The sequence below is a fragment of the Cebidichthys violaceus genome, unplaced genomic scaffold, assembly GCF_023349555.1.
Source record: "Cebidichthys violaceus isolate CVI_PGR_0920_01 unplaced genomic scaffold, fCebVio1.0.p SCAF_189, whole genome shotgun sequence".
Classification (NCBI taxonomy): Eukaryota; Metazoa; Chordata; class Actinopteri; order Perciformes; family Stichaeidae; genus Cebidichthys; species Cebidichthys violaceus.
The window spans coordinates 38,428-50,000 of record NW_027176360.1 but is presented as its reverse complement, the minus strand read 5'-3'; the positions used below and the strand labels follow the sequence as shown (position 1 = coordinate 50,000).

At 39.1% G+C, this 11,573-nt stretch overlaps 1 protein-coding gene across 1 annotated transcript; it reads left to right on the top strand.

The window, feature by feature from the left end:
* Nucleotides 1-6,687: 6,687 nt before the first annotated feature.
* Nucleotides 6,688-11,359, top strand: LOC137874344 (B-cell receptor CD22-like). The gene is made up of 5 exons (XM_068712983.1): nt 6,688-6,804; nt 7,137-7,397; nt 8,384-8,471; nt 8,599-8,656; nt 11,276-11,359. Exons 1-5 carry the CDS (start codon nt 6,762-6,764, stop codon nt 11,357-11,359), a joined length of 534 nt encoding a protein of 177 aa, XP_068569084.1. The 5' UTR covers nt 6,688-6,761.
* The last annotated feature ends 214 nt before the right edge of the window (nt 11,360-11,573 follow it).

Here is an 11,573-nt window from a genome sequence, read left to right as displayed (position 1 = left end):
AGCCAGGCTGGTTTTAAATAGCAGCGTTGAACCAACCACAGAAAACACGAGCTGACTTCTAAGAACTTTATTAGTCATCTTTCTTTTTATGAACCACCTATGTGTATTTACCCTCAAACATTTTACAACCACATTTACTGTAAATGTTCTTTGTACCAAAGAGCAATTTAAAGGATATAGAATCTTATTGACCCTCCGCTAGGCCCCTCCCCCTTGGTTAGTTTTTGCATGTCAGCACGTCAATAATACTTTACATATAATATATATATTAATTAATTACAATATCAGTAAGAGATATTCCAGATTAAATAATTGCAGATTTGTAGAATAATCGTTGTAAAATATCAGAGAGAAGTAGACGGAAAAGACAACAATATGTATTTGATCAACGTATCCTCAAACAACGGTTTATAGGATTCTTCATTTTTCCTGCGTTTTTCTATGAAAACCAGCCACAGGTGTTACTTTCATCTCGTTACATGCACACAGTCTATTCAAAACAAACTTCCGTCTTCACAGAAGATAACTTAGTTAGGGTTAGGAACAGATCTTTGTTTGGGTTAAAATAACTAAGGTTACAGAAGCATCTGAAGTGCATCTATGAGGCCTTTGACTCTCATCTTGTCATCTCTCTCCATCAGTTACACTCTTATCCTGACTATGAGAACAACTCAAACTCTGCAGCACAGAGAGAAGACTCAGAGGAGCAGGAAGACCAGGTGTGAAGGTCAGACGGACCACTTCATGTGGTTTTCTTCAGATGCAGTTCAACCAGAGGGAGACTCACCTGGATGGAGACAGAAAGAAGTACACTGAAGTGGACATATTTACCTTTAATACATAAAGTTATGATCTGAGGTCTTTACAGAGTTACAGCTATAGTTTTTATTTTATTCTCTTGAATCGCTCTTTAAATTGTCTTTAAATGTTCTTTTATTGTGTTTTTTTGAACTTTGTTAAATTTTATGTAAAGTGTTTTAAATTACCTTGTTGCTGAAATGTGCTTTAGAGATAAACTTGCTTTGACATGTCAGTTTTCGGTAACAGCGACATGTAGCAGAATATTCATAATGCATGCTTTATTTGTACCTGTGCAGGTACATCACATATGTACATGATTTAACTTTAATGTAATAAATGGCTTTTAAGAAATACTGATTGTCATATATATCCAGGTCTCACACACACACACACACACACACACACACACACACACACACACACACACCGCCCCCTTTAGGGTGAACCAGAAGTGGGCGTGTCGTGATGTGCTACAGACCAATGGCCGCAGCCGGACCGCCTAACTACGTGTTTGACGACGTAGCCGACCGGAAATAATGATTTACTTCTGATACTTTATGTATCTGTTTTAACGACCGAATTCCACCACAAGGATCAATAGAAGTACATCTTATCTTCAGTACTACAAAGTGCAGTGTTGTCGTTGTACTTGTACTTGTAGATTAGAGTAATGACTTCATTTATGGTCCCATTGGGACATTGCAACGTTACAGCAGCAAACATGTAGTAAACATGTAGTAAACATGTTGTAAACATGTTGTAAACATGTTATAAACATGTAGTAAACATCTAGTAAACATGTAGTAAACATGTAGTAAACATGTTGTAAACATGTTGTAAACATCTAGTAAACATGTTGTAAACACAACAAAATATTGCTTTAACAAAAACACACATTAATCATTTAAGAAACATTCCATATTGAAAAAACATAGTTTGACCACAGTGCTGTTTTCACTCCAGTAGGCGGGGTTTAGGCGTCATGTGAGTTTTGATGATTTTGTAACATCAGGAGGTCACGTGTATTTACGGGAAGTGTTTTAAACGGGACGTCCCAAACTGGAATTGTAACTATATATATACATATATATATATATATATACATATATATATATATATATATATATATATATACATATATATATATATATATATATATATATATATATATATATATATACGTATATATATATATATATACATATATATACATATATATATATATATATATATATATATATATATATATGTATATATATATAACAAATATACACAACTTTGGTTTTAAATATTATAGTATAACTTATGTTGTCTGAACATAATAATAGCCGTTCACACATTAGCTTTTAAGATAAGCTAATATAAGATAAGATAAGATAATATAGACTTTATTGTCCAGAAGGAAGGAAATTGGTCTTGGACACACATGGCACAGTATCTGTTGTTTAGAAAATTCAAAATATATACTCTAATGATTTAATAATATCGGATAAAATAAGAACAACATACGTTTTATCTACACTCCCCAATGTAAATGATTAATTCCAAGTAAATTAAATTGACATTAACAGCTGCAGCAATTATGAGGATAACTAACTGTGTAGTTTAAAGTTCAAACACTGTGAATTTGTCACCACTCACTTTAGATATCAATAACTTTAATAAAATTGCACACATGGTTGTTGAATAAAATCTCACATTTGAATGACATCAAAAACATTTTTAAAACAACAATGAAACAATTACAATAACAAATCAAACAATAACAAACATTAAAATGTCCCAGTTTATGAGTCAAGTACTTCAAATGTTACTCGTCGTTACCTTTTGGTTTATTCTCTATTTGTACTATTTCTATCACAGTGTTTTAGACAGAATGTTTTATAGTCTGAAAATAAAACTATTTCCTGATACTGACCTGATTTGATCATTTGCATATACGATGGACAGACATTCTCATCGATGGTTTTGACAGAAAGTCTCTCTAGTGCAACAAGACGATTCTATATTAAAGTTGGCCTCGTTGATTTCTATCTCTTCGCTCATAAGAATGCCCGCTGTTGTGGTGAAGAGACCGGTGACCAATATGAATTCTGAGGAAGACAAATCATCTACAGCGTGTCGTTACGTTACTTGTCCACGTGGTGGCGCATGTTGCATTTGGTGTTCTTCGAGTTGGAAGTGAGAATGTGTCGCGAGATCCTTTCAAACCCTTAAAAATCCTGATTCATATGTCCAAACTTTATTTTATATATATATACATATATATATATACATATATGTATATACATATATATATATATATATATATATATATATGTATATATATGTATATATATGTTTATACATATATATATATATATATGTATATTTATATATATATTTATACATATATATATATATATATGTATATATATATATATATATATATATACATATATATATATACACTAATATATTTATATACATATATATATATATATATATATATATATATGTATATATATGTATATATATGTTTATACATATATATACATATATATATATATGTTTATACATATACATATATATATATATGTATATAAATATATTGGTGTATATATATATATTAGCTTCACCTACATTCCTCTGGGTCCTAAGTCCCTCCAGTTACAGCTCATTATCACCCTCTATGTACCAACGTACATTTATAACAAATACCACACATATTACGGTAATCAGTGTTGCGTATTTTTTTTCACTACTGAGAATTTAACAAGATTAGAATTTAACTAAACTAGGTTTGCAGTTTTCAAGGTGTATATTTCAAATTGCATCTATTACACACATGAAAATAAAGTTGTGAACACCGGCTGAATATTTATGATCAGAATCATTAATACTGTATTTTAACTGCTACTGTGTAAAGAATACTGCTGTTAAAAAGAACCTGATTTGTTTAAAGTGTTTGCAAACAAATGTTATTGCACTTTTGTTCATATAGCAGTACTTTCAAAATAAAAGTGCGCAACACACTACTTTTGAATTCATTATTGAACTTTGTTCATAACAATGATGCATCATTTGCAAAACAACTGCAATAATGATTTCTTCATTTTAACTTGAGGATTTGCAGTCATTAGTCTGTTCATGTCATACTAATAATGTGAAAAGGAAGGAAGCCAGGCTGGTTTTAAATAGCAGTGTTGAACCAACTACAGAAAACACGAGCTGACTTCTAAGACAACACCCTCCTTGTTAAAGTAGACATGTTTGTGGTGACTTCCTGACATCAAGTGTTCCTGATCTACCTGCTGATTTAACAGAGAGGAGCAGCTATGAGTTCAACAGCAGCAGCCAGTGGACTTGTTGTCTTCCTTCTCTCTGTACAAGGTACTGTACATCTACATTGATATGGTGAGGCCGTTAGTGCGCCTCAGGAACACAGAGGAAGCTGTGTTTTTATGAATGAACAGATCTGATGTTATAAAATGTGGAGCAACGTTCACTTTTCTTTCTTTAGATTGAAGTCTTTACAGGACGACCAACACAGAGCTGTTTTTAACAGCAGCAGCATCTCTGTACACTTGTACCGTAACATCGTAAACTTTATGAACTGAAGAACTGTGCACCATTAAAGACAGTGAAGTTGTGTTGATGTGGATGAGAGTAACGACTGTACGTACATTAACATGATCTCTCTGTGGAACTTCCTCTAATCCTTCAGCGTTTCGACGCATTCGACCACATTTAGAGTCTGTTATTCATTTTGAGTCTCTTTGTGGATGTTTCTTCACCTTTTTGTAGTTTTGATTGTATTTGTGCTCATTTTGATTCTCTTCCTGGTTGGTGTCTCTTTCACTGACATGTTGTAAGTTAGGGCCAGAGGGGCCCCTGACACTTTGGGCCCCTTCAGTGATGCTCCCATGATCGTAGCTTTGATCTGTGTTACAGATAAGTGATTCACTGACAGATGATGAAAAGTCAGATTTTGGGGTTTAAGAAAAACTAATTACATTTTTGTAAATTTAATTCACATCTGAAGTTTGTGTTTGTCGACTTTTGACTGTCAGTGATCTGTTATCTACATTTCACACTATTCTCTCACACCTCAGTGTTCTGCTTTGTTCTACAGTTTCCATTCACTCTGCAGCAGCTGACCACAGACAGAAAACCACAGAGCAAAGAACTCTCTTATTCTCATGAAGCCTTCTAATATTTAAACTTCAGCTTTTGTATCTTGTTCACTGTGTTTCAGTCGACAGGTTCAATACGTTGCTGTTCCTTCAACTGCAGAGATCACGTGTACATCGTTGACTCTTTCTTTACTTCACTACAGATGAGAGTGTGTCCTCTGATGTTGTTCTGAGTGTGACTGTGGTTCCTGATGTGCTCTGTGTTACAGTGATACAGAGTCAGGATGGATGGGGAGTGACTTACTCTCCTACTGAGGTCTGTGCTGTAAAAGGATCAACAGTAGAAATACGCTGCAGCTACACATACCCATCTAGAATACAGCACCGTGATATCAGGAACACATTCTGGTTTACTAAAGAGAAAGATGGTGAACCTGTGAGTCTGATAACAGACTCTGAGTATTCAGGTCGTGTGTTCTACTATTGTTCTGAGAAGTGGTGCATTCTGATGATCAGAGACCTGAGAGAGAACGACTCAGCTGAGTACAAGTTCAGATTCATGACAAACCAACCAGGTGATAAATATACTGGTTCACCTGGAGTCACTTTGTCCGTCACAGGTAACATTTTAATTCACATGTTAATCATCTCCAAATCTTCAACATCTAGAAAACTAGAATATAAATGTCTTGTGTGAATGTTGACCGTTTAATAAAATAACATTTCTGTTCCTTCTTCTCAGATCCAGGTCTCCAGGTGGAGGTGAGCAGATCAGATTCTACCAGGTCGTTAATGAAGTGTCTCAGCAGTTGTGTTCTGCCTTATTATCCTTCATACTACTGGTACAAGAACGGACAGAAGATCAACACAGGATCTTCTCTTTTCGTCATCTTTGGTTCTTCAGACAGCTATTCCTGTTCTGTAAGAGGATATGAGGATCAGCGTTCTCCTTCAGTGTGTAAGTTTACTCCACTCTGTCAGCCTGTGGAGGTTCAACAACATTTCATATGCGGCACCAGACTGTCACTGTATGTGACTTTAGAGGAACCAACAACATGAAGCACAACATTCCTCAGGAGGTAGAGCTGTGGTCCACTAATCAGAGGGTCGGTGGTTCAATCCCCTCAGTCTACATGTAGAAGTGTCACACACACACACACACACACACACACACACACACACACACACACACACACTGACACAACAATACAATTATGATCACAGCTGTAAACACACTGAAGTCTTCTACATCTTAAAGTAGACACAGCTGTTTATTTATGAATTCATGGTGTTATTAAAAGAAACAAAAAGAACAACTAGAACTAGTAGAAGAAACATCATGAGAAACATGATAATCAGATAAACTGTCTGTTGTTTGAAATTCTTTTGTTTGTGTTTTATTGGAGTTGTTGAACATTACTAATGATTAAAGGCTTCTTATTGTCAGTTTACACCAGCAGGAGTCTCACCTGACAGCTCCAGGATCAGCACTCTGGACAGCTGCTGTGATAGATAATAGGGATAGTCTGAAACAAACAAACTGAAATATCAATTAAAATGGTAAATATTCTATGATAACATATTATAATCTTTAAGTATGTTTATTAATTTCCTCTCCAGATGCTCCAAAGCTTCCCTCTGTGTCAGTGAGTTCCTCTGCTGAGATAGTGGAGGGCAGTTCAGTGACTCTGACCTGTAGCAGTGATGCTAACCCAGCAGCTAACTACATCTGGTACAAGGAAGGATGGAAATCCAGACCCTCCTCTCAGTGAAGAACCTCATCTTGTCTTCAGTTCCATCCAGTCCTCTGACTCTGGACAGTATTACTGTAGAGCTGAGAACCTGATGGGGAGGAAGAGATCTGAATCCATCTCTATTGATGTGAAATGTGGGTAAAACAGTTTATTAAAAGATAACAAACATCTTCAATCTGTCCAGTCTTTGCAGGAGAAGATTTCACTGATCATAACTACTTTCTTCAGCTCTACTTGCTTCACATTCAGTCTGCTGTAATTCACTGAGCAGCTTCAGGACATTTTAGGGTTTTATGCTGTTTTTAGACACAGATTCAAACCATCACACATCCATTAGTCAGACCACCTTCAAAGTCTAAAATGCTGATACACACAAACATTCACAGTTTTTATTCAAATACCACTTGTTCTTCCGTATGAACACAATCTTAACCTAGAATAATCTCTGTTAACACGTCTCCTCCAGATGCTCCAAAGCTTCCCTCTGTGTCAGTGAGTTCCTCTGCTGAGATAGTGGAGGGCAGTTCAGTGACTCTGACCTGTAGCAGTGATGCTAACCCAGCAGCTAACTACACCTGGTACAAGAAGGATGAAGACTCACCAAAAGCATCAGGACAGATCTTCATCATCACTGACTTCAGAGCTGAACACAGTGGGAGTTATTACTGTGAAGCCCAGAACAACAGAGGACGTAGTAACTCCACCTCATACCTGATTGCTGTGTCAGGTAAATCATAAAGTCATAACTCAACTTTACATCTGATTGTTGTATCAGGTGAGTCTCTCCATCGTCTGATTAACAAACAGTATTGTCTTTCAATCCTTCTAATAAGGTAAAGTGTTGTTTATCTAATAGTGACGGATCATAACACGGTTCAGATCGGATCACGGATCGGATCAAAGATCGGATCAGCACAAAAGAAAAAAGGGAGCAAATATAACTTTTAGATCTCTGATCACGTTTGTTTTGCTGCTGATACTAACAGCTGATCATTGATGATCCATATTGTTGTTAGATTCTAGCAGCTGGTCTACGAGGATCCAGACTACATTTTTTTGCCACCGTCCCAAAAATCATTTCAACCGCTCTGAAGTCTGTAAACCATCAAACATTCTACATGTTATCCTTTTACTTTGTTATTGTCATCTGTAGTGTTTTTTCTTCTTCATAAAAACGCACAATTCAAATGATAAGGACATAAAAGATTGTATTTTATTGAGTAAATCAAATCTTGTCATTAGTAGTTTTAATGATGTATTATTAGTTAATGTAAACAGAATATAATTCATCTCTAATATCTATTAATGTTGTTAATGTTGATGTGAACACATCATGATAACTTTATAATTCACCTTCAGCCAGTACTCATGTTCACTGAGCAGAGCCTGAAGGCGTCATGATGTAACTGAAGTGAACCTCCGTTGGTTAGCCGTTAGCGGTGATGCTAACGTTACTAGCTCTCCTCCTGTTGGTCTGAACACTGATTGGTTGTTTACAATGAAACATGATCAGAGATCAGAGACTAGAACCACATCAATGATGTTCTGATCTCATATTTTAATGAATATTGGAGGATAAAACTTTATTTAACACTGTGATGGTTAACGTTAAACTGGTTCACATGAGTGAAGAACCGTGAGGGGGATCAGTACGGATCACAGATCGACTGGTCCGTTACACCACTAATATCTAATAACTGTCTCCTGTTCTAGATAAAACAACAATGATCATTCGTTACACCAGGTGGACTCTGGTGGTTGTGATTCCGATTCTTCTGCTTCTGGTTTGTCTGTGGATGAGGTAAAACTACAAGAACTAATCCTCACTGATCTTTCACTTTCAATACTTCCTTCAATAGTTTTGGAGTTGTCATTAAATGTTACATTTATTCATTTGTGGTCTTTGTTTGTTGTTGGATTCAATCCAGGAAGAAGAAAGCTCTGAGCTCCACCACTGAACCTCATGAACCCATAGAGACTGTGGAGGTGAGACAGAGGTTTGTCCTCAGTGACACAACTCACCAAAGGGTCATTGTTTGTTCTTATTATGAGGTCATCAAGATAATTAACACTGAACTTTATTATTCATCTTTCTTTATATGAACCACCTATGTGTATTTACCCTCAAACATTTTACAACCACATTTACTGTAAATGTTCTTTGTACCAAAGAGCAATTTAAAGGATATAGAATCTTATTGACCCTCCGCTAGGCCCCTCCCCCTTGGTTAGTTTTTGCACGTCAATAATACTTTACATATAATATATATTATATATATATCTCATCTCATCTCATCTTCAACCGCTTATCCGGGATCGGGTCGCGGGGGCAACAGCTCCAGCAGGGGACCCCAAACTTCCCTTTCTCGAGCCACATCAGCCAGCTCTGACTGGGCGCTCCCGAGGCGCTCCCAGGCCAGTTTGGAGATATAGTCCCTCCACCTGGTCCTGGGCCTCCCTCGGGGTCTCCTCCCAGCCGGTCGTGCCTGGAACACCTCCCTAGGGAAGTGCCCAGGTGGCATCCTCACCAGATGCCCGAACCACCTCAACTGGCTCCGTTCCACGCAAAGGAGCAGCGGCTCTACTCCGAGTCCCTCACGGATGACCGAACTTCTCACCCTATCTCTAAGGGAGATGCCAGCCACCCTCCTGAGGAAACCCATTTTGGCCGCTTGTACCCGCGATCTAATTCTTTCGGTCCTGACCCAGTCCACATGACCATAGGTGAGGGTAGGAACGAAGATTGCCCAGTAGATAGAGAGCTTTGCCTTGCGGCTCAGCTCTCTTTTTGTCACAACAGTGCGGTAGAGCGACTGCAATACTGCCCCAGCTGCTCCGATTCTCCGGCCAATCTCACGTTCCATTGTTCCCTCACTCGCGAACAAGACCCAGAGGTACTTGATCTCCTTCACTTGGGGTAAGGACTCATTCCCTACCCGGAGTGGGCAATCCACCGGCTTCCTGCTGAGAACCATGGCCTCAGATTTAGAGGTGCTGATCCTCATCCCAACCGCTTCACACTCGGCTGCGAACCGATCCAGTGAGTGCTGGAGGTCACAGTCCGATGAAGACATCAAGACCACATCATCTGCAAACAGCAGCAATGCAATCCTCAGCCCACCGAACTGTAAACACTCCTCCCCACGACTACGCCTCGATATCCTGTCCATGAATACCACAAACAGGATTGGTGACAAAGCGCAGCCCTGGCGGAGGCCAACCCTCACCGGAAACGAGTCCAACTTACTGCCGAGAACCCGGACACAGCTCTCGCTTTGGGCGTACAGGGATTGGATGGCCCCCAGAAGTGGCCCCCTCACCCCATACTCCTGCAGCACCTCCCACAGCATCTCCCGGGGGACCCGGTCATACGCCTTCTCCAGGTCCACAAAACACATGTAGACCGGATGGGCGTATTCCCAAGCCCCCTCCAGTATTCTTGCGAGAGTGAAGAGCTGGTCTGTTGTTCCACGGCCAGGACGGAATCCGCATTGTTCCTCTTCAATCCGAGGTTTGACTATCGGCCGAACCCTCCTTTCCAGCACCTTGGAGTAGACTTTACCAGGGAGGCTGAGTAGTGTGATACCACGGTAATTGGCACACACCCTTTGGTCCCCCTTTTTGAACAGGGGAACCACCACCCCGGTCTGCCACTCCCTAGGCACCGTCCCAGACCTCCACACAATGTTGAAGAGACGTGTCATCCAAGACTGTCTCTCCACACACAGTGCCTTCAGCATTTCTGGACGGCTCTCATCAATCCCTGGGGCTTTGCCACTGTGGAGTTGTTTGACTACCTCAGTGACTTCCACCAGGGAAATTGATGATGCTCCCCCATCAGCCTCCAGCTCTGCCTCTACCATAGAGGGCGTATTAGTTGGATTCAGGAGTTCTTCAAAGTGCTCCTTCCACCGCCCGATTACCCCCTCAGTTGAAGTCAACAGAGTCCCATCCTTACTGTATACAGCTTGTATGTTTCCCCGTTTCCCCCTCCTGAGGTTCCGGATGGTTTTCCAGAAACACCTTGGTGCTGACCAAAAGTCCTTCTCCATGGCTACTCCGAACTCCTCCCACACCCGCTGCTTTGCCTCCTTCACGGCAGCGGCTGTAGCCCTTTGAGTCTGTTGGTACCTTGCAACTGCCTCAGGAGTCCTCCGGGATAACAGTCGGACGGCTTCCCTGACCACCGGTGTCCACCATGGTGTTCGAGGTTTTATATATATATATATATATATATATATATACTACAATATCAGTAAGAGATATTCTAGATGAAATAATGGCAGATTTGTAGAATAATCATTGTAATCAGAGAGAAGTAGACGGAAAAGACAACAATATGTATTTGATCAACGTATCGTCAAACAACGGTTTATAGGATTCTTCATTTTTCCTGCGTTTTTCTATGAAAACCAGCCACAGGTGTTACTTTCATCTCGTTACATGCACACAGTCTATTCAAAACAAACTTCCGTCTTCACAGAAGATAACTTAGTTAGGTTTAGGAACAGATCTTTGTTTGGGTTAAAATAACTAAGGTTACAGAAGCATCAGAAGTGCATCTATGAGGCCTTTGACTCTCATCTTGTCGTCTCTCTCCATCAGTTACACTCTTATCCTGACTATGAGAACGAGTCAAACTCTGCAGCACAGAGAGAAGACTCAGAGGAGCAGGAAGACCAGGTGTGAAGGTCAGACGGACCACTTCATGTGGTTTTCTTCAGATGCAGTTCAACCAGAGGGAGACTCACCTGGATGGAGACAGAAAGAAGTACACTGAAGTGGACATATTTACTTTTAACATAAAAAGTTATTATCTGAGGTCTTTACAAAGTTACAACTATAGTTTTTATTTTATTCTCTTGAATCGCTCTTTAAATTGTCTTTAAATGTTCTTTTATTG

What these genes read in the sequence shown, in the direction of transcription:
- LOC137874344 (XM_068712983.1), top strand. Translation starts at nt 6,762, where the DNA reads ATGGGGAGGAAGAGATCTGAATCCATCTCTATTGATGTGAAAT. An exon ending in CATCTCTATTGATGTGAAAT is followed by an intron (nt 6,805 to 7,136) that starts GTGGGTAAAACA and finishes CGTCTCCTCCAG; the next exon opens with ATGCTCCAAAGCTTCCCTCT. An exon ending in ATACCTGATTGCTGTGTCAG is followed by an intron (nt 7,398 to 8,383) that starts GTAAATCATAAA and finishes CTCCTGTTCTAG; the next exon opens with ATAAAACAACAATGATCATT.